Here is a 24634-nt window from a genome sequence, read left to right as displayed (position 1 = left end):
AACGACATAATAATAGCACTTATAAACAATTTGGAATCTCACACCTCTGAAGGATAACAATGAAAACGTGAAGTCGAAAAAGAATATTGCGCTTAGAACTTATTAGCTCATCGATACAAAGAGAAGAAAGAAAAGAGCATAGTATGGATTGAACACAGCCTCGTGTAGTACCTTGAGTTTAGGTAGCCTTTTGATGGTCTTCAGAGGCCGGAGCACACGGAGGACCCTGAGAGATTTGATGGTGTTGATGTCCTTGCCTTTGGTCCCTCTGTGTTACAAAATCAATAAGTTACTGCACATAGGCATATAAGATATAGCCTATAGAGTCAGGAGGCTTGCATTCTCCTCCTCCACAACACACACACACACACACACACACACACACACTCACACACAGCTCCCTAGATCTTTGGTTAGTAGATGCATGCACATCAGTTAGTAGTAATGTCCATGTAACCAAAGTGAAAATCAATGCATTATTGACTAAAAAAAAAAAAAAAAAAAGATAGTTTCTTTGTGAAAGCCAATTAATTCAGCCAAACATTCACAAGATTAATAGTATAGACAGAAAAAAAAAGATGGATTACAAAATGTAAAAAAGAAAAATACAGAATTTATTTATTTGTTTGTTTTTGTTTGTTTGTTTATTTATTTTTTTAAATAAATAAAGTTTTAACAAATTAAATAATATTTTTCTTTATTAAAACTGTGACACTAACCTATAAAAATTAAAATAACAGGTAAAAAAAAAAAAATATTCCAACATTAGAATTATTCCAACATTACAGATCGGATAAAACAGATATAAAGAAGAACTTTGTAAAATGTGAGGAGAAGAGTGGAAGACTGTACATGCAGGGTGGTCTGATTTTAACCCTATTAGACTTTTTTATAGAGATTTTTTTTTAATTTTCAATTAAGGTAATATGGATAATTTACTTCCTTTATAAAACCCATTTTTTTTGGCCCACCACCAGGTGCATTATGTGCTTTATAATTTAAGTACAGACCATTTCTAATATATGGAAGAAAAATAAAAATAGAAAATGATGAAGGAGTGTACTGTATGTACTAACATGTATTGTTTAAGCAAGATCATCCAATACACAAATCTATACAAAATGGATAATGGTCAAGTGTGAATGGACATGTTGCTGCCCAGAGGTTACCTTCATTTCCCTGTATATCACTAGCACAAGACAAAAAAAAGTGTTAAAAAAAAAAAAAGCCACTCCAATATTTCCTGTCGTCTTATGCATGAATAGAAATGAAACCAAAACAAAGCAAAACATTCAGGATTTCTTTGTTGGTGTGGCAAAGCTCAGCATTGCGAATGCCTCGATCATTTGTACTCTCCCATGAGGAGTTACATTAAGGGTAACACACTGATCAGTCCTGTACACTCCTAAGTGTCAAAGATCAGCTCCTATTCTCCCATTGCCTCCACAGGTCCCACCCATCACGTTTGTACGTATACATTGATACTTCAATTCTGATTGGTCCGAATCTGTTGATTTATTTTCTATGTATGTTATTATAACAATAGTGTGAGCTGCAAGGCATGTGCCAGGGCTCATAATCTTACACTAAGCTAATTTAAAAAATGAATGAATGAATGAATGAATGAATGAATGAATAAATAAATAAATAAATAAACAAACAAACATGCATGGAAAATGGATATAATTAGATAGTAGATCAATTTAACTAATCTCAAGTTCCAGCTCTTTAAATGTCTGTAAATTTTTGCCACTGTCTGTTAGGATAGAGAACATTCTTAAAGATAACATAACCAAAGGCATTTTTTGTCTACTTCAAAGCAAATAAAACAAATGAAAGTATTGTAATTAATGTATAGTAATGAAAGTAATGTATAATGCTTTTAGACTGTAAATGAGAAGAGAAACCGACTTCTTTTGTGGATATTTGATAATGTTATTTAAACGTAACTATAAATGTATAAAACTTTGTTCGTTCTTAATGAATAACGTAAATGGTGGAAAATTGCTATGGTATACAGTAAGAAACACTTAACTTATTAAACACTTGGTGGAAACAATAGCTTTGCATCACACCACAACATAATAGTATGTTCTATTCCTTACTAGTGATTGGGCAAAATAAATACATAAAAAAACAATAAAATAATAAGAGCTCGGTATTAAATCTTGATATAAAACGTGCTACTTCTATTCACTAATACGATTTTTGATGATGATGATGATGATGATGATGATGATGATGATGATGATGATGATGATGATGATGATTAAAACTCCAATGAACCTACAGTAATGGTTCCAGTGTAATCTAAGTTTTAACAGAAGCGGCGAGTTTCCTTTGCAGGCAATGGCAGTAATAGTATCATAGCACTGCTAGTGCTGCATGGCATGTATGGAGTCTTAAAGGGCCAGAAGGAAAGTAAAGGGCTTCATCATTGATTATGTGCGATGGGTGAGCAGTGTCGGGAGGGAAAGGTCAAGGGGTAAAAGGGTATCTATAGAGATTAAGACTGCCCCCACCTGGTCACGCTTTGTTGTGATCTGACAAGGGAAAGTAAATAATACAAAGCATAAAATGTGCACATACAGAAAGAGTACAGAGAAAAAACACAGAAATGAACAGATGTAAGCTGCTTCACAGATAAAGAATAAGCATTAGAAACAGACACAGCTGAGAAAAGAGAATAACGGAAACAGAAGTCATACAGAAAAACACTTAGCACCGACAGTAGAAAACAGGAAAAATAAAACATTACATGAATGGGACATTCATTAAATGAATTAAGTGTGCAATGGAGTGAGCGTTATTTGATTAAAAAGCCGGGTTATGTGGTTACAGTTTAGGAATGTGAACACACACACACACACACACACACACACCGGTATCTGTGCACAACACACATACACTATGTTCATTCCTGGTAAACCTACTTGCATGTAACCTTTCCAGCAGAAATGAACAACTCTACAGAGCCACTGAAAAGACAGGGTGTGATTTCTTAAATAAAAATCTGGTGCACATGAACTAATAAACTATCAAGTGCTCATAAGAGACAATCTGGATATTAATACTGATGTATCCATTTTCTGTATCATGACATAGCCCCTGGATATACAAGAACAACCTCCATGTCAGGTTCTATACACAATCCCTAATCTGAATTTCAGAATTTTTGTATTTTTTTATTTGACCGATGCTTTAATACAAAGTGACATCCCATTGAAACAGGATACAACTGAGCAACTGAACCCAACAGTGGAAGATTGGTGGTATTGGGATTTGAAGGACCTTCTGATCAGTAGGCCAGTGCCATTATCATTGATCTGCCACTGGCAAGGATAGTTTTAGAAAATCCATGAATTCTCCTATCAATACAAATACCAAATGACTTCATCTGACTTCAGGTACCAGTCCATTGCACACACGCATTCACACATTCATTCACACCTTAGGGGCAATCCACTACAGCTAATGCCATGTTTTTGAAAGGTGGGAAGACACTCTAGATCCCAGAGGAAACCAAAGCGGAGGTAATATTTGCTCCTCAATTCAAAGCATAATCCTCACCTTAAAAAATACACCATTCCTTTCACTGGCTCTGTATTACAGATGAAACCTATTATGAAATTACAATAATCTCATGCATCAGTTTTTCTTAGTTTACAGTCACAAAGCGACAATATAATAAAAAGAATAATGTGTGTGTGGAAACCAGGCTGGTGATGTTTGATGAAATTAACACTATATATGATTGTCACACACCAGATGGCAGTGTGGTGGAAACACAATGAAAATACACAGGGCTGCTCATGTAGCCTGAGGTTAACGCTTATTAACCCATGCATGCACTCACTCAGACACACACACACATATATATTTACAGGCATCTAGAGAAAACAGGCAGTAACAAATGCATACCCCATGAAGCTCCTGAAAGCAACACAAACAAGGAAAGAGAAAGGAGAAGGTACAGTAAAGACAGAGAAAGGCAGAAAGCCAAGAAAGGACGTGAGCGCTTACTATGAAAATAACAGAAACATATGAAGAGGCAAAGTTCAGACAGGAAGAAAAATTACCAAACTAAAATGCGAGACTCACATTCTACCGTATGCTTAGGTTGAACAAAGGATTCTAATCCACATTTAAGCCATTAGCTGTCTCAGGAGAGTGTCTCGGAGACCCACAGCTCATACACAGCTTTCACACTAACTGAGTGCTTTTCATTGCTTTCAGGTCTCTCATGCGTTTGAAAAGTACCTTCACAAGACTAAGAGGATTTAGTACATATATAAACCAAGCCTCATCAAATGACACACACTTGATTAATGCTGTTAGTGTGATGTGGTATGTGGGTGAGAGCCCTGTTATGTATAAAGTTATATTGTTGTACGTTTACATGCTGCAGGAGGATAAAAATATGTGAGTGTTTTAAATATATGTGTAGATATTTGTTTTTATATTGAGTGTATGAGCGCATTTGTGTGTTTGGAAGTATCCGTGTGTATGAGCGTAAATGGGTGTCTATTTGCACGTGTATTTGTTTTTGACCCCAGGTAACATCACTGTTAATGTGTCTAGGTGAAAGAAATATGATTAAAGTCATCTGACTGGATCAGGCAGTGAAACCCAAGTATAGATTAGTTGTGGACCAAGAAAAAAAAAACAGTGACAGCTGAAGAAACAATCTACGGAATATGGCAGCTGTTGAGGAAGGTACTGTAGGGTTTGTGACCTGACAACCTTCGTCTGAAGCTAAAGATCTTCTCATGGAGAGATAACCCACGGTTGGGTGAGAAGGCTTTATTCTGTCTCCTGTCAACTACAGTGACAACAATGTGAGCTTTTGTATGTGGAAGAGGGCTGATAGCCAGATACCGGTGATTCAGATCGCTTCTCCTTGCTGGACGTCTGGTTGGAGTCATTTGGAGGCCGCTAACTGCTGCTGGCTAACTGGCCTCATATGGACCGCCTGGAGATTCATGGGAATGTTGTGAGACTTGGAGCCCACGGTGTAACCTTCTGGACTACTTGGAGCCCATGGTGTACCTTCTGGACTACTACAGTGGGTCGACTGAGCCCAAACTCTGAAACTGTATAAGCTTGAGAATGGGCTCATTACTGGTTGCACTATTTTAGTGATCCTTTTTGCATAAACCCACAGAGCTTCAAGCCAGTAAAACCATATCCCTGTTTTTTTTTTTTTGTTTAAAGAAAAGGATAGCAACAGGTACTACTTCAATCTTGAAGCTCATGCTGTTTTCATCCATTATGAAGTAGCACGGGCAAATTGTTTGACTTTATCTACAACCAGCCTGTCTAGCCGCAGTAGACAAATTAGGCTTACTCCAAAAGTCCAATACCTAGATATAAAAAGGCATTCCTCCACGTAGCCTATGGCCCCTTCAATGCAAAACGTTGGGGATCTTAGTGGCTGAAATTGCATTGAAATAAGAATGGCATCATCTTGTAAGCACATAACCACTTGCTGAAGCTTCCTCGTCAGAAGAATTCATGATGATCCATGCAAGGATGGTGCTGGAATATTGAGTCCTGCAACCCAAAGGTTTCTCAAGCTGCTTTAATGGTGAGGACAAGATGTGGTAGATGTGTGGTGGTGTTTAAAAAAAGGGAGGATATGTGAGTGTATTTGTTTGCATGTATGTGGGGGTCTCTGTCTGTGTACCCGTGTCTGGTTTTTACATATATGATGCTATGTTTTATATGTGCATTAGATTTGTACAAATGTATACTGTAATTTTGCTTGCGTGTAAGTGAATATTGCATGTGTGAGTGTGAATGGGTCTGTGCTCCCTGCTGAGAGAGCAATTTAAACTCATTTTGGTAAATATGGCCTCTTGTGTAGTGATGAGAATTAGAGTTAAAATGGGGAAAATACAGTATATACATCTTGGTTAGCGTCTCAGCCGCTTCAGAAGTGCTTCTAAGTTTGGCTCCACTTTCCTCTGGGAGGCACCTACAGATATGACAGTAAACCAGAAGAGCTAGCTCAGGTGTGCATCAACAATACACATAATCCCCAAACACATTTAACACTCTTTCTTTCCACAGGAAGAAGCAGACACACTACTCTACCCCTCCATCTCCCACCAGCCACTGGAGAGGCAGCAGTCAAATCTTATTTTCATCATTTTCAGCCCAGTGCTTTTTGCTGGATTGAAGTTGACAGACTGGATTTTCTCCTTTTAGCTGCTGCTCTGACAAATCTGGAAAGAAGTGTGTACTCACGTGCAGGCAAAAGCCACCAGGGCACCGCTGACCACAATGAAGTCTAGAATATTCCACAGGTCTCTGAAGTAAGAGCCGGGGTGGAGCAGCAGCCCGAGGTCAATCATCTAAAATAAACGTATTAACGACAGGTTAAAGGTAACAGAGTAAGAGTCCCTTTATTATATCCATTTTGAAAGTTACATGCAATTAAGTTATAATATTTGTCATTGTATGTAACAGTTATCTTTATTCCCGTCAATACCTTTATCACCATTTCAAATGTGAACACGCCGGTAAAGATGTAATCTAAGTATTTTAGCACCTGGAAAAATACAGAAACATAAACAGTGTTACATTCACATTCAATTTAAAGTAAGCTACAAGTATAAAGATGTTATAGGTTATCGTCGCTGTCGGGCGGAAACCTCGTATGTCCAAATTTTGTCAATTTCATATTTTTTCACATATCGATGCTATTGGTCAGTCCCCACGTGGGTCTGTTATTTTTACAAGTTATTAACCAATCTAAAGTCTTGAAAATAGCTTGAGCGCAAATCTCATAACTCCATTGGACACTTCAACTGTCCACCTCTTCCTCACTCCGCGGGAGAGCTTCACGGCATATTTCTCCTCAAGAAGAGTCGCAACGAATCAACACGTCTTCTGAGGTAAATGTCTTCAAAACACTGGGCTCAAAGAAAAAACAATCTTGACCCCCGCTAGTTCTGGTGCTCATCTGAGGACAGGAATTTAGCGCAAGACAATCCACTGCAACGCGGACTAAACCCTGTGCACTGCAAATAAGGTACGGCATTTTTTTAATTTCCTGAAAAATAACGGTTTTGGAGATACGAGGATTCCACCCGACTGCGACGATATGTACTACATTATACTAAAGATGGACTTTTATCTAAATATCGGTAATCAGATATAGTGCACTTGATACTTTTTTATTATTTAAATTTAAACCAGGGATTTTACTCAAAGCTCGTATCTGTTACCCCCTGGTGAACTTTCTGTTCACACACTGGCATTAAGGCCAAGTGAAGAACTACTCACACATGCCAGGAAAAATACTGATTACAGAGCTTTACATAAGAGCACAATTTAGCCTCTATACTTTTCCATATTTTAGAGTGTATCAGACTTGAACTGAAATAAATGTATATTTGGATTAGTCCAAAATATTATAATAGTGGAAAATCTATATACTTATATAGTAGTAACCCTCTACACCACCTGCAGAGAAGCATGGTGGTGGTGGCATCATGTTGTAGGTTACATTTACTAGTTTATGACTTACTTTATTCACTGGAAAATGACTTACTTTACTCAGGTAGCCTCCTCTAGGAGTGTTTTATACTAACAGATTTTATTGTACTCCATGGGATATTTTCTTTTATACCCAACTGATCGATAATCAGATGTGTTTTGATAGATTGTCGGTCTTCATGATTACGTTCTGTAATAAACTCAATGGCCTTCCAGAAACAGTGTAAACCAGAAATATTTTAATATAAATATGATGAATCATTTTCAGTTGTGAAAGTCCCAGACTTCTTCCTATTAATTCTTCTTTGTAGTCTTCAGAATAACAAAATGATCAGTCCTATACTGTGTATAACGTATGTACTGTACGTGTGTATATTTGTGTGCCATAGTCTCACGTTGTTCCGAAAAGCAGTAGTATTCACAGGGTCTTCCGCAGCCAGTGCGATGCTGCTCATGGTAATCACGACGAGAATGCACATCTCAAAGTAACGCAAGTTCACCACATAGTGACACAACCTTCGTACGCTGCAAAAAAACCACACAGGTTTAGAATACAGTTTTTGTGTTCATTCACTTCCATATTTTATTACACATATAAAATGCTTGTCAATGAACCCAGATAATCTGTTTTTTTTCTGATTTGTGTATGAATGAGTATCACACACTCCACTTCTACTCTATTAGAATCTTACCAGCATCTTAATGAGGGTTGACCTCATATACACTTCCCTGTCTATTTTTGAGGGCTTTAAAAGACAACATCTACATTTAATACTTACGGATTGGACTGACCAAACACAAACATAGAGCTGTAGGGTAAGATGCGTTTTGGAGCGTTCTGATTCAGTTCATCCAGATCCTTCTTTTCCTCATTCAGGAGAAGGCGCTCACCATCTATGTTATTCACTGCATAAACAAAAATATTGGATCATCATTAATGAACTCGCTGCATTCCCATGGTAATAAATATTCCGGTTAAAGGTACTGGATTACTGACTGGGAATGACGGTGGTGTCTCCTGGCGGGGCAGTGACTGTAACAGGGATGCTGACTGCTGTTGATCTAGCCTTGGTGCTGTTTTTAAGGTTATCCGAATCCTCTTGTCTCTCAGTAGGCGAGGGGACAGAACTCAAGCTCAAGCCATCACCCTCTGCATCATTAAGCCTGTCCCTGGAAAAGCAGCACAAGATAAATAGATTTAAAATGATTGTATTATATCTTGTGGAAGAAATAAAACACTTCGGGCTGTTTATTTATAGAAAAGGGTGAACAAGGGTGATTGTGCAATGTGGCCTGAGTCACTGTTATTGAGTATTTGGCATATTATTATTAATATTATTATTATTGTTGTTGTTGTTGTTGTTGTTGTTGTTGTTGTTGCTGACCTGTGGCTTGGACTATCTCTCTCTTTGTTGTCCCTGGTCTCCTCCTTGTCAAGTGTGGTTTGAGCTTTGATGCGAAGCCTGTGTCTCCTCCTCTCACCATTTCCTGCTTCACCTTCTCTGTGCCCTCTCAGATTTCTCTCTCCTTTCACTCCATTACTGCTATCACCATCAGTCTCACGGGAGCGGTGAGAATGGTGGTGATGGTGCTCCCTGTCATCATCACAATCCTCTGTCTGGTTCCTGTGTCCTCCATCCTGGTGGCCTCTGTGTTCACTGCCACGGTGGTGCCGATGTCGGCGTCCTTCTACAGACTCTCGGTTCTCTCCACGGCAGCGGTGGTGTTTGTTTGCAGGTGCCTCCTCCAGGGTGTCCGTGCCATCCGGCGGGTGCGTTTTATCCACCACCAAGGGCCGATCGTGGTGCGCCTTCATATCGGGCCGCAGGTGTAGCGCTGAGGACATGCGCAGCCGATCTTCCGGCTCCAGCTCGCTGTATAGTGCTTCACTGCTGTTGCGCAGGTTGTGGCGACGTAGTTGTGAAGTGCGCTGCTCCCAGATAGACATTTTCTGGAGGGAGCGCTGCTGCTCTTTGCTGGGGTAGAGGAAATACATATAGAAAAGTCAGGAAAAAGCATCAATAAACTACAGTTGGGGTATGAGAAGACAACTCTCATCCATAGGAAGACCATCTTTTGCTGTCTCTTTTCATTTATTTACTAGAAAATCCCAGGATCGGGAGTGTGATGGTGAGCCTGCAACTAAATTTAAGTAGAGAGGGTATCACGCTTATGATAGAGGCTACTATCTTGCGAGTCAACAACACACTGTACAGTTATCCCGCCTACAGTCTACCATCTCTTTTTAAGGCCTTTGTGTTTATAACAATGTCACTATACAGATATTTTCCACTCTATAATACTCCTTTCTTCCTCCCCATCTTTGCAATACCTTAGATAGATTAAATACAAACATACACAGGTATAGATATGCAAATATAGATATAGAATATACAGATCAAATTGGTTCTGTTCATAGATATACGGCCTGTACTTACACTTTGCCTACATTTGAAGAAATTTAGTAGATTTATTTCCAATTTTTTTAATCTAGATGAATTTCCAGTGACAATTGGACCTTGAAACACTCTCATTAACTGTCCTGTCTGCTGCTTCTCCCAACAGCATGAATCCTGTTCCAATGGTCCCTCAGTTGAGATCCCCATAGTGGTATAGAAACCATTTTTGTCTGCTACATGCAATAAGAATTAAAGACTAAATACAGATCTGCAGTGGCTAGAAAGTGTACTTCCACATGATTGTTTAACATCTAGTAAGGCGAGGCAAATCAATTGAAATTTAGCATATAGCTGTCAAAATACGTCAGATATTTTTAATTGTTACTCAATATTAATATGAGCTAATTAACATTTTTAACTAATGTATAAGGTTGTGAATAAGGGCTTCATGAAGATTAACGTTTGTTAAATGGCTGATATACAGTATGGATATGATGCCCCACCTGCCCCTGTTTATGAGCTGCATCTGGCACTCTGATAGACATAATGGAACACTGAGAAATAATAAAGCTAAGGTGAGGGTATAAAAATGTAAGTGATGCACGAAGGTTACTAGCCTAAAAGTGAAAAGATGGTCCTCATGGATGGAATCATACACATTTCGTAATTCGTGTAATTCATGTAATTCATGCTTCTACTGTATACGTAACTACAGCATACACACTGTGACCCAAGAGTGTCTGTTGTGGAGGTGTTTGCTTATCGGGATCCGAAGAAATCTTGATGATGGGTTTGAATGGCCCAAAAGGCCGAGCTAATGCTTCACTATTGCTTTTCTGAGCCATAATCGCTGTTATCCTGGCATGGAATTTGAAGCACCCCACAGCACAATCACCTAATTGCTACCCTAGAGACTGACAAACACTTGTTAACAAGGCTGCTATAGATGTTCTAAGCCATATTTCATATAGAAAAATTCGTTTAGAGACAGTTTCTGTTCTGTTCTGTATTTATTGTGTAGTTTATACATACAGAATGGGCTACGCAATATGCAAACCACCCTTATTAGACCAAAATATATGTTCTTTGTCCACTCAGGAGTTTTATTAGAATATTTTATTCCGTGTCATTTTAAGAAGCATTAGTAAAAGGTGGTGCAGTATGGATACTGAATAGGACCTAAGATGGAAGTCCCGTATGGTCACTATACCTCACAAAACGATGAACAGGGGTGTAGACATAACTCCTGTGTGCAACACAGAGAACCACACAAGCACAGAAGATCAGACACGATGGACAGACATGATGCTAGCACAAACACTGAAGAGAGAAGAGGAAAAGTGGTACACAGAAGAGAAAAAAAACAAAAACAAAAAAAACACAAAGGTGATAACAAAGGTAAAGGAAAAATAGTCACACATGGTCAGAAGCCTGAAGGCTGTAAACTCATGCTGTTGTTCAAATCCATTCATACTGAACTAAAAGCTCACTAGTGAGGAAAACAAAGACCTGGGGTACAGGATGTGTCAGAGCTATAATATACGTCATTTATTGTGTTTGTAACGAAAACAGGGATCAAATCAACTCTTGCTTTTAACTATAATAACTCTTATACTTATTTTAATACATAGCATAGCTACACTTTAGAGGTGACTCTGCAGCATGGTCTACTGCTTATCAGTACCTTCCCCTCATCCTAACTGACTACAGCTTGTGTTTAATAGTATTTCTACACTTAACTAGAATACCTGAGTCTATATCCAGGATTATGATGAGTACAGTGTGTACTTGTTTGGGTGAGAGTCTAAATTATAATCGTCATAATTCCTGTTTGATCATGCTGATATTGTTCAGCTGATACACTTCAGTCAAAAGTGTTTCCTTAGAATGCATTGCGTAAGTATTCACCCCCTTTCGGAACACATTTTATGAAAATGAATTGGATTGACTTGTTTAGATTCTACACAAAGTAATTGCTATGAAAACCATAAATTCGTCAGATGGCACATCATGAATGAAGCCTTGCTGTGTAAATAAAAACATATCTATAATTGGAAGGCATCAGAGTTTCTTTATCACCCCCTTATAACATTTAATCTCATTTTATACAACTAAGCAATTTAGGGTTTAAGGGCCTTTCTTTGGGGCCCAGCAGTGGCAGTTTGGTGGACCTGGGATGTGAATTCACAACCTTCCCATCAGTAGTCCAAAACCTTAACCACTAAGCTACCTCATCCCAAACAGAACAAACATATACAGTACAACTATTATCATGAAGAACTAAGGTAATATCAATGTCAAAGACGTGGAAAGTAATCAATTAGGGTTTTGGTTATTTTGGTAATGAATAACCCAAATCACATATGTATGAACAGCCCGTGGAGTCAATAAATCAATTTTTTAAAAATGGAAAGGTTAATTCTGGAGAAGCTGGAAAGATCCAGAGCTTAGATAGGATAAAATGTTTATAGCATAATCATTCATTCATTCATTCATTCATTCATCTTCTACCGCTTATCCGAACTACCTCGGGTCACGGGGAGCCTGTGCCTATCTCAGGCGTCATCGGGCATCAAGGCAGGATACACCCTGGACGGAGTGCCAACCCATCGCAGGGCACACACACACACTCTCATTCACTCACGCAATCACACACTACGGACAATTTTCCAGAGATGTCAATCAACCTACCATGCATGTCTTTGGAACGGGGGAGGAAACCGGAGTACCCGGAGGAAACCCCCGAGGCACGGGGAGAACATGCAAACTCCACACACACAAGGCAGAGGCAGGAATCGAACCCCCAACCCTAGAGGTGTGAGGCAAACGTGCTAACCACTAAGCCACCGTGCCCCCTATAGCATAACCATAGCCTAGTTATTCAACAAAGCTTTATGGTGAGAAGAAAGTCATTATTCAAAAAGTGCGATATGAAGTTTTAAAAATGCATGTGTCGGACTGCTTAAAATTAAAACTTCTTTTTGACACAAAACATATCATTTGGTAAAAAAACCCCAACCCTGACAATATCATTACTCCAACATTATCCTTTCCATAATGAAGCATGATACTGGTATCATCATGTTATGAAGAAAGTTTTATCATTGACAGAAACTGGGAAACTGGTCATGATCAGTGCACGATGCATAGATGCATTCTAGAAGAAACATGCTCTGTTCTTTAAGTGCACAGGGTTTACCCTCTAACAGGAGAACGAAACCAAGAACCAAGACTTTATAATTACAATGGTCCAGTCAGATCCTAGACCTCAAACTGATCTCAAGACTTCAAAATGACTGTTTACTTACAGCTTCTACCGAGAGCATGTGCAATTTTGCAATTTTAAGAATAAGAGTCAAAAATATCACAATTCAGATATTTCTAGCTGACATATTACAGACTACTACAAACCTGGTTCTTCTATGTTTTGACCCAGGGGGTGAGTACTTACTGTATGCAACCTGTTCAGGAAATTGTCTGGATCTTCAATTGTTACAGTTAAGTCCGTTCGATTTCCAGACCGTCGTTTTCAAGTGGATGTCGCATTTGACAGAATGTACAGAACTCGACATATAATATCCCAATTATCAACAGAATGAAAACAAAGATCTCCTGTACTTGTCACCAGTCATGCTAAAACCCAGGATTCAGCACTATATATTCATTGCAGTGACTGTAACCATAGTGTTGTTATTAGTTGCAAATGCTATTACAGGTAAGAGGAAAACATTGAAGAAGACTAAAAGAAAGAAATGAAATAGGAGAGTAAAAGAGAGAAGAGAGGATTGAGGTGAGAAGAACGGTGAAGACAATACTGTAAGATTATAAGTGAGAGCAAAACTCACAGTGAGTGAACGCTGCTGACGGAAGAGCTGCGAGAGAGCACATCTCGATTTTGCTTTACAAAACTGCACATGCAAAACAAACAAAAACAATACACAATAAGACGAAAAAACGAAAATTAAAATAAAACAAACAAAAAAAAAAAGTGGGCTGGAAGAGGGACATCCCTTCAGGAATGTCCATCTCACTTGTTTGTTCACCTGTACATCTCAACACACAACACACAGATTGGTAACACTCCAGTTAAAGGCAGTTAAATGGATGCATGTATACAACGTCAAATTGATGAACCACATTTTAATGTTTATAAAAAATCTACAATCCCGATCCTCTACCTGAGTGTCACCAAAACATCAGACATACAGATCAAAGATTATGATACAATTCAAGAAAAAAAACATGATTCAAAAATATAAAAAAAGGAACAAAAAAAGTAAATGAAATAAAATATTTTTAATTAACCACAGTGCAATGTTTTCTAAACTTATTATTTGATCATAGAAATGTGAAATGGTTGCCTGTGGCTGATCAAAATGATTTACTTTAATCTCTAACACTACTAGTGTCACCTTGTACAGTCGGTTAAGACACAACATTAAGAATAGAACAACAAGTTAGACAGATATAGCAATGTGCACAATGTTAGGTTACTGACTCAGAAGAGACGACACATACAAAACATACGTGGACATATAATGGACACGAAGTTGTGTAGATGGACATGAATCGAATGGTACTGTAGCAACGTTAAAAAGAGAAGACACGTAGACTTACGCTGCGATGGAAATGTTAGCTGCTGACATCGGGCTAACCTCCTTCACCTCCATGGCCTTCTGCAGTGCTATGCTCTTTTTGGCTGCTTCCTCTTGCTCCTCTTCATCCTAGTAAACACAGTATGGCCCAGTCACTCTTACTGTACACATGGATGAGACTGTGGTTGAAAAAATCTAAATAATTAAAGCTCAGCCACACTACTGATATTTTTCATTAATAAATCCCAAACCATTAAGCCAGGATTAAAAATAACGAAGCCGGTACAAACAATGCACCCACCTTTGTCAGCTCCTGAGCATTGGCAAGGTTATCGACAGCAATAGCCAAGAACACATTAAGAAGAGTGTCTGGTTCGGACCGGGTTAAAGACGTATCGTACATCGATGCCGCTTAAGTTATTAAACCTAAAATGGATCTCATGTACAGAAAATGAATTTGCTGTGAAAGCAGTTTTGCTTGTGCAGAAGAGGATACAGTTTCCAAAGAGAGTAAGAATGATGAAGTAAACGGAGGAGAACATCCCAAGCGGGACGCCGCCCTGAGACTCAATCCCATGATACATCACGGCATTCCAGTCTTCTCCTGTCAAAATCTACACACACACATACACAATGTACAGTCGGCACCCAAATGCTGTATAGTGTAAATTATTCCACTGAAAAATGAATAAAAATGAAAATTATTTACAAAAAAAAAAAGATAAAAGATTTGGTATATACCTGAAATACGGTCATTATGGCAGAAGGGAAGTTGTCAAAATTGGTAGTAGGTGTTTCGTTATCAAAATTAAACCTGTCGTGAAAAAGAAAAAAGGCAGTACAAAGAAAGAGGATTATGGGAAATTAGAAAATGTTCCAGTCATACAGGGAACTGGACTTTTAAAACTTCTGAAAATTAAAATAGTTCATAACTGTAGGGCTGTAAAAGATAATTATATATTTTCTACATAGTCAGAGAATCAAGAAATGCATCTTTCTTTCCCTTTTAAGTCTTTTTTTGACTCGAGTCAGAGTTTTACTCAGTACATCACCTGTAATGTTGGTTTGATGTGGTACATCAACTGATACACATACAACAAATAAGAATGTTTAAATAACATTATATATCTTGCAATACATTATGATTCATTATAATACAAAAAAAATAGAGACATTGTATAATTAGTCCAAGTCCTGGGGCAAGGAAATCGAAATCCTTTGCTGACGTGGTGTTTCTTCCCACTTACAAATGTTGCACAGGGGTGGAGGCAGGATTACAGCGGAGAAGCAGAGAAATTGCTAGAAGGTATGCTGTGGATGATTAAGCAAAAAAAAGTACCCAGCCAATCAAAATGCCACACTTTCTTAAATATATACTGGCAGTTGGGCTGTATGAAAAAAAAATTAACGATGTCAACAGGTCTAAAAAAAATACTTTCCACCTACGGAAAGCTCCGAGCCTGCAGACTGGTCTGGACATGTTTAAGTTAAGTGGGAGTTTGAGAGATCTACTAATCATCAGAAGAATTAGCTGTGCATCCAGATGAGACAAATAAAAAAGGACACTTAATGGTAGGGTCTCCGTTGTTTGAGAAATGCTGAGTCGGGACGACAAACAAAACAAAAATCAAAACAAACGTGTAGCCAATGAGCAGAAAGGGGTGGGTCTTGTCAGAAAAGGGTGGAGAGAGTGTTCATTGCGCATGTGTGACATTAGCAAAAAGCGGTTTTAATATTGACATGGAGGATAAAAACAAAGAAAGAAAGCGAAGAAAGGCTTACGATAAGGCAACAAGTAGGACGTGTTAATATAGGATCAGCTTTCCAGCGCTGGAGAGAACTGAAGGAGCAGGAAGTTGGCCGCATATTCACAGATTGGAGTTTCGTGAGTCAATAACTCCTGAGCTAAACACTGTTACTACACAAATAACACATCTTTTCTATTGTAGTAATGTAGAGAGGCAGCTACAACTGCGTTTGTGTAGTAACAGTGTTTAGCTCAGGAGTTATTGACTTGGGAAAGTCCAATCTGTGAATATGCGGCGAACTTTACTTAAGACTCAGAGGCGCTTTTTTCCTTCTCGATAGGTGAGTAACGTTGGTTTTGCTTTGTTACACAGAACTAATATATGCCGTCTTTTGCATGATTATGCTTGAGTATCATTTTTGCTTGTTTGTTTATCTGCAATCGTATTGTTCTTCCCTTCAGCTATGATAAAGACACATTTCTTTCCATTAGTTGCCTGGGTTACATATGTATGTGTGGGTGGAACTATCAATACAGGGATGGGACCCATTTGGGTTAGGGGGGTGTTTGTTTTGGTGATTTTATATGTCAACATTGGCTTTCAAACAAAGGAGACCCCACCTTTAACAGACGCTAAAACGCACATGAACTACAATAGCTGTGTATGAATTCATTCCAATGCTGTGAATTCATTCCAAATTTTGAAATCCACCAACATTTTGGACAATTTGATGAACGTGTTACTGCCACGTTTGAATAAACTGTTAAACGAAATTGGGCAACTTTGTTCCACACATGAACTTCATTATAAACATTTACGGTAGCCAAATGTTCTCTATTTCTGTTTAACCATCCAGTCATCAATGGCAATATTACTGGTATATATACAAGAAGACAATTACCGAGACCATTACACAACTGACAGTTGACAATTAAACGCATGTTGTTACTGGGCTTTTGCTGTCATTGATAAGACAGCCTTGCTGAACAGATGGTGCTTTTGGTTGACACTGTCGCTCTCATATCAGGCACGGCAAATAGGCTTTAGCTCCAGGGTAAGGCAGAGCACAGTAGGCAAACTATCATTTAAGCTTTAAAGCTACAAGAAGAGTAAACTTTCTCAAACTTATTTTTTCCAGAGTCATACAATGTTACTTCAACTCAATGTTTGACCAAATATTTTGGTCTCCTACATTTTCAGAGTGTCTTCAGCATCACTTAAATAACTAAAAGATAAAAAACTAAATTAACGTTAAAAATAAATGACGAAAGTGTCCACTCACTGTCCTCCAAAGAGCTGCATGCCCAGCAAAGCAAAGACCACAATAAAGAGGAAGAGGAGGAAGAGCAAGCTGATAATGGATTTCATTGAGTTGAGCAGAGACACCACCAGATTCCTCAAAGAGTTCCAATACCTACAGAGAAATTCAGTTATTATACAGTAGTAAAGAAATATATACATATATATAATATATAACCGCACACCCCATTGTGTTTAATTATTTACTTTTTTTAACCAGCACACTGGGCTCCATTGTGCCAGCAGAATGGAAATCGACTTATGGGACATATTTAATCGTTATAAAGAAATTAATAATTTTCTGGCTGCAAGTCTTATCTAGGAGGCACGGTGGCTTAGTGGTTAGCACGTTCGCCTCACACCTCCAGTGGTTGGGGGTTCGATTCCCGCCTCCAGCTTGTGTGTGTGGAGTTTGCATGTTCTCCCCGTGCCTCGGGGGTTTCCTCCGGGTACTCCGGTTTCCTCCCCCGGTCCAAAGACATGCATGGTAGGTTGATTGGCATCTCTGGAAAAAATTGTCCGTAGTGTGTGATTGCGTGAGTGAATGAGAGTGTGTGTGTGCCCTGCGATGGGTTGGCACTCCGTCCAGGGTGTATCCTGCCTTGATGCCCGATGACGCCTGAGATGGGCACAGGCTCCCCGTGACCCGAGGTAGTTCGGATAAGGGGTAGAACATGAGTGAGAGTGAGAGAAGTCTTATCTAAAATGAGTCAGGACTTTTAGTGTGAGACATGTTTTTGCCTCTCTTGGATATCCTTACACAGAATTTTAGTTGTTTTTTAACATTTGTGTGGATGTGGTAGCTTTGTGGTTAAGGTGTTGATCGTACGGTGATGAGTTTGAATCCCAAGGATACCAAGCTATCACTCCTTAACCTTTAATTACTCGGCTGTAGAAATGAAATTTGCTCTGGATAAGAGTGTCTGGCAAATGCCGTAAATGTGAATAGTTCGGAAAAAATCTAACCTTTTTAGAATTTGTTTTACTTTCATATGAGCGTAACGTTATGGAGTGTAACATGACATAGAAATTCATTGCTGAAAATGGGCACAACAACACAATCTATCGATGTCACTATCTGTGACTATACCTAAATACGGAATACCTAAATGCTAATAAACTGTCTAGCAATCAAAAACTTTTTTACCACTAATGTTAGCAGGATGAGAGTTATGCATGTACTGGTTCAACATACTTGGTCACTTTAAATATTCGGAGCAAGCGTAGAGCCCTCAAGACGCTAATACCGAAAGAGGCTCCATTTTGGCTGGTTGCCAACACCACCTCAAATATACTCCCCACAATGACCTATACAGAGCAGAGAATACAGGAAATAAATATAACAGATGCTAAATATTGAAGTAAAATTTGACAGTGAATAGCCACAGCATGTGAAAGTCCCTCCTGCGGTGTGAAATGGCTGCGAGTATCACAGTGGCTGCTTCTGGCTGAGTAAATGAAGACGCTATGCTTCTCTGATTCATCCAGCTGTGACTCACCCCAAAGTCAAAGCAGTTGAATGAGGAGTGAAAGTAGTTCCTGGGCCCCAGGCCGTACATCTTCAGCGTCATCTCACATAGAAACAGACCCAGGAACACAAACTCTGCCCAACCTGACAAACACAACACGGTAACACAACATTACATTAGCACAACTTCTAATTATATTGTAGAATAAAGAAAGATATTGCAAGAATTATTGTTTAAGGACATTTCTATTATAGTGGCTTTGAATTCTTTGATGTAATTGCTCAGAAAGTGTTGTGTTATTTAACAAATTTGAGTAGTTTTCAGTGACAGGATGCATTTTATTGTTATGCTACTACAAGCTACGTTATCATTTTACGTGGAATAAAATGCAGAAGGTACGAACAAACTAAACAAGAAGTTTAGAGAAAGTTATTTGATTTGTGGATATTGTACAACTACGTCAAATAGATAAAAGGTATGTAATGTTTTTTAATAATCACATTTTTAATAGTTGGCATATTGCTGTGGTGTAAGAATAAAACATCTTCGGATGTGATGTTATTGGAAAATAATCAACTTCAGGCTGGGGATAGTAAGTTTGCTTTGTGTCTTGGCTCATCACACCAACATGTGGTTGGTTATTTTCCAATACTGTCATGTCCCTGGTGTGTTCACTATAGTTTAGATGTTACAGATCCGAAATTAATGCCTCATAGGTTTTAGATGATGAAAAAATATAAGGATGAAATACAAGGTTCGTCTCTATGGGACTATGAATATAAATATAAAAGTACGTACAGAGTGCTTTGGTGAGCCCCTTAGGCTGGTCGTAGTGAACGATGGCCACGCAAAGCGTGTTCAAGCCCACTATGCACAAAACAATCCAGTAGAAGCTTTGGGCTTTCACCATGCGGCGAATGAAGAAGCGCGCTCGTTTCTCCTTGCGGCGGAAGTATGATGAGCTTTCGTTCTTGTTGCTTTTCAGGCTGGCTCGGGCAAAGGGAGATCCAGGGGGTGCTGTTTAGAGACAGATTTTCTGGTGTATTATTTCATATAATGGATTTCCAGATTTCAGACTTTCAGATTTTTCATTCCTGAATCTGTGTGGAAAATGTATTCTTCCTGCGTCTGAGTGGGTTTCCTCTGGATTCTGTGGTTTCCTCTCATCTCCTAAAAAATTGGTGGTAAATGGCTGGGCTGTGTTAAGTTACTCTGATTACTCTGACAGTAGAACAGTTCCTGAAGATGACTAAATGAATGAATGAATGAATGAATGAATGAATGAATGAACGAACATACAAACCAACGAATCAACGATATTACTTATATTAATGGATTAAAATAAATAAAAAGTGCTAAATATAGTACTGAAAGTCTAAAAATTAAATAATACTAGACCACTAATGCAGGAGAATAATCAACCTTCATTGATGAATTCACTAATTAACTATAAATCTAAAGAAAGCAATGAAAAATGACAGTATGGACATGAACAACCCTACAGTAGGTCTGCACTATAACGTAATAAATCTCAAAATTAGGTACCAGAGACTGAAGATGTAGTATTTTAGCGGAGCAAACCGAGCTCTTGAAAAATATTGTAGTAGAATCAATAAACAGAAATAAATTCTAGTTTTCTAAACATTAACCAGCTCGACTTCGTAGTGGTTTATACAGTCACTCGAAATTTCTGTCAATTATTAAACTAGCTAAAAAGGTTAGCTATAGAACTAGAGACATTAATTTAAAGGTGGAAATTTGATATTTAATTAAGTTGATATTTAATTTTTTTGTTTACTGGTTTTATTAACTCAAAGAATTACCTGTTTATAAGTAAGATATTTCTTAAGAAAATAAGTATTTATTCCAGTAGGGAAAAACATTAAGCTCTATTGATTCACTTTTTTCTTATTAGTTATTCATACAGATGGTAGCTGACTGGTTATTTTCTAGGGAAAATAACTCCTGAGTGTTTCAGGAGCGTGATGCCAATCATCGCCCAAATCTGAGCATAAATAGCAAGGCGAAGGGATCAGATGGTCCCACCAGTAACCAAGCACAAAAGTAAACTAAATTAAAGAACAGAGGTGGGAGTAATTACATCAGACTCCTAAGTCTGATATAGAGCCCTTGATAGAGTGCCTTGGGCTAAAGTGAGTGGTGTTATATCACGGCAGGACTAATACACAGTAAATCCCTCTCATGGCTCCACTCTGGCTGCATTTGACACAGCTAATAAGCATATAGTATCTCTAATCAAAGACTCTTGACAGATATTGCACTGGAGACTGTGCGGTGTTGTTGTTTTTCCTTTAGCAGGAAAATGAGAATTATTCTTGACAGACTCAAATCACAGTGAATTTTACTGACAATTTGAACATCACTTAATTTTTACCAGTACACTAGCATTAAATTCCATTCAGTCTGTATAAACAAATCAATTATTTTATTGCTGCAAGTCTGATTAATAAATGAGTCAGGACTCTGTTGGTTTCCGGTGTTTAAGTTTAGTGGTTAAAGATAACCTTCAAATTTCAGATGGTTATGAACAAGCACTTGAGGCATCTCAGAGAGCAGAACTGGGTTTGATATCACCATGTTGCCCCTAGTAGGCTGGATAAAATTAGAATTACTTAATTAATCAAGTAATTATTAGGCCCTTAAAGAGTGTCTACTTTCATATTAACCATTAACAGGGCTCTCAAGTTTTGAAGACAGGCAAGAGTGACATTTCCAACCCCCCAGCAACCACCACCCCCACCCTACCCCGACACCAAACCCCCCACCCCACCGGGGGAAAAAAACAACAACTGTGTTTCACCAGGATCATTGACCACATTTTAACCGAATACAAAGTATGTGTTCAATTTCCATTTATTAGTGTTTGTTTGTGTGTGTGTGTTTGTGTGTGAGAGAGAGAGAGAGAGAGAGAGAGAGAAGGAGAGAGAGAGAGAGAGAGAGAGAGAGAGACAGAGAGAGAGAGAAAGATAGAGAGAGATTATGACTAGTGTTGTTTATTGTAAGTGTTTGGACTCCTTTATTATTTGTAATGTTGCTCCCATTTAAAACAATTCGGCTCAAGCCCAGCCATTTTTAGGGTCATGATTGAGGACAATGTCCCGTCCAGAGACAAGCTGTTTCGTTTTGAGGTTATGTTCAAACCGACCATCGAAAATACCCTCTCTAATTAATGTTTTTTTTTAATTAGTTGTTGCGTTAAATCTTACCCATATACTGTACAATAGTGCTATTTTCTGATTGGCTATTGTGTAGCCTCTTTTTTTGATTGGCTGATAAGTGTCAGGCTCGACTAAGAACTCCAGGGGAGACGCACTTGATTCCTGTCCGGTTCCATAGAGACAGCGGTGCGGACAGAGACATTTTGGGCGCTACGGCATATTACATATATGATAAATAGTCAAAAAGTTTTTCTGAGTGAGAAATACGATGTGTGGTGGGAGAGCGTGATAAAAGACAGTAATGCGTGACTGTCACTCTTAATGTGTGACACTTGACAGCCCTGTATTAAGCACCATTGTGGACTGTGACATCACAAAGATATTCAATGCTAAACATGGAACCAACCAAAACAGATGGAAATTCCATTTTGTCCTAAGAGTTAATACTAGTGTATAACTGCCTTATTGACTCAATGTATAGTTAAATAATAATATTGACTAAATAATATAGTTACTGTGGGGCACGGTGGCTTAGTGGTTAGCACGTTCGCCTACGCAACCGACTTTTTTTTTTTTCGTTTTCATAATCAGACACTTTTCCTGCTTCTGTGCTGTGCTTTGATTAGCCAGTAGGTCATACTCATTAGCAGTCTGATGACTGAATAGATTAGAAGACACATAAAAATTAAGACAAAAAAAAAAAAATTCAGACTACTTTCACTTTCTAGGACTTTTTTTTTAATCGTGGTAGGGTTCAAGGTGGATCTGGAACCTATTCCTGATCAACTGAATGTGAGTATGGAATATACCCCAGATATAACATACTGTAACACACACACATCTGCACCTAAAGACACACATCTGCACCTAAGGACAATCCTCCTACCGGTGTGATTTTTTTGCAGGCGGGAGGAAACCAGAGAACTTGTAGGAAACCAATAAACCCAGTAATTTGAATATGAGAAAGTGTGCATTAGGGATTTGTGTTATTATTCACGGCATTGAGATAATGCCAGGCCTTACCAACTGAAGAAATGTCTGTAAAGTGTTCCTCACCCTCCTCGGCACTGATGAGGTCATTCTTCCCCTTCTTGACCTTTGCTCTTTTCAGCACTACACACACATCCATGGACACACAAGGTGTAAGAGAAAGAAAATTTCTGAATGCTTGTACACATGTGGGTTCATGTGTGTGTAAGAGAGTATCATACAAGCCTTTAATAGTTTAAGAAAAGTTTACTGCTCAGGAGGTTCTTACTCGAATGCGAGTGCAAATGAGAAAAAACACAAACCAAAATGAACAAGACTATACAGCGGTCCTTAATAACAATTAAATTAAGCTACTAGTGTACTGTTTATAGTTCATATAAAAGGAATCATTCTATTCGTTAGAAAATATCATGGGTAGGTTCAAACTAAAATAACAGCAAGACTGGAATTTTTTATGAAAACACTGCATATATTGTTAGTCTTTAGTTTAGACTAAACTTTATGAACTTGAGTGATGTAGCTGAGAAACAGATTCGCACACCATGCTGATAATAGTAGCATTTAATCTGAAAAAAACAAAAAAACAAAAAACGTCTGATTTAGGTCTCGCCCACATTGGGTTCAAATCCAAATACGGATGCTGATACGAATATTTTAAACCCTAAACAGATATCAATACTGATACAGATATTGTCATTGAATTTGAATACCTCTACGATAGAGATAAATGTGTGCATGCTGTAAGCCACATTTCACTGTGAGTCCTCATTCATTGTCACTCAGGAGATCTAAAAGAACATGTATGCATGACTAAGCACTAATCCCAGGGCATCGATTTTTACCTTATTCTTATCTCTCTCCCAATTCTCTCTTCATCACGCTTTCATCTCTGAGTAATTCTTATTTGGTACTTTGTACAGTGCCAGTCATTCACATTTTCCACTCTTGTATGAAAAGTGGACACTAAGGCACTAACTACAGTACATTAGAAATTTGTATTCGCTTATGTGGCTTAAGGGGAAGATAAATCCACTGTATGTTTACATTTCTAATCAATGCACTCTTTTATTTGAGGCCTGCAAGCACCATAATACGGAAGCAACCCTAAATTGCACTCCCCTGGGGTGTGTGTATGTGTGTGTGTCATGCTAATCCAATTAACCCTGTTGTCTTAATCCCTATAATTACTTCTGGCATCCACAGCAGGCATAATTGATAGAGATTATGGGCCTTGATAAGGCAGAACTACTGAGAGCATAAAGTTAAGCATGTCACTGGTTGTTCTGGAGAGAAACCAAACCCCGAGCCACAGTGAAGGGAGAGAAAATAGGATTTGAGGGTAAAAATGTAGTAGATGTCATCTTCACAATAGAGAAAAGGGCTGTCTGGCAGGATAGGAGGTTGAGGGATTATTTTAAGAGCTAACATTTTGCAAAGGACAAGATGGAAAGG

General features: G+C 38.4%; 1 protein-coding gene across 1 annotated transcript in view; it reads right to left on the bottom strand.

Annotated features, from left to right (window-relative positions):
- Positions 1–24634, bottom strand: part of LOC132859654 (voltage-dependent N-type calcium channel subunit alpha-1B-like) — a 113175-nt gene that overhangs the window by 35294 nt on the left and 53247 nt on the right. The window contains exons 9-25 of the mRNA XM_060890464.1: positions 23249–23305; positions 19812–20030; positions 19044–19156; positions 18740–18852; positions 17528–17659; positions 15239–15311; positions 14994–15111; positions 14799–14866; positions 14520–14626; positions 13748–13810; positions 8889–9479; positions 8501–8673; positions 8283–8409; positions 7899–8028; positions 6494–6553; positions 6250–6356; positions 172–268 (exon numbers count right to left, since the gene is read on the bottom strand). Of these exons, the coding sequence (XP_060746447.1) occupies positions 172–268; positions 6250–6356; positions 6494–6553; positions 7899–8028; positions 8283–8409; positions 8501–8673; positions 8889–9479; positions 13748–13810; positions 14520–14626; positions 14799–14866; positions 14994–15111; positions 15239–15311; positions 17528–17659; positions 18740–18852; positions 19044–19156; positions 19812–20030; positions 23249–23305 (2348 nt within the window). The remainder of the gene's footprint in view (positions 1–171; positions 269–6249; positions 6357–6493; positions 6554–7898; positions 8029–8282; positions 8410–8500; positions 8674–8888; positions 9480–13747; positions 13811–14519; positions 14627–14798; positions 14867–14993; positions 15112–15238; positions 15312–17527; positions 17660–18739; positions 18853–19043; positions 19157–19811; positions 20031–23248; positions 23306–24634) is intronic.

The sequence above is a fragment of the Tachysurus vachellii genome, chromosome 17 (assembly GCF_030014155.1).
Source record: "Tachysurus vachellii isolate PV-2020 chromosome 17, HZAU_Pvac_v1, whole genome shotgun sequence".
NCBI lineage: Eukaryota > Metazoa > Chordata > Actinopteri > Siluriformes > Bagridae > Tachysurus > Tachysurus vachellii.
Note: the sequence above shows the minus strand (reverse complement) of the source record. Positions and strands in the feature narration are given on the sequence as shown.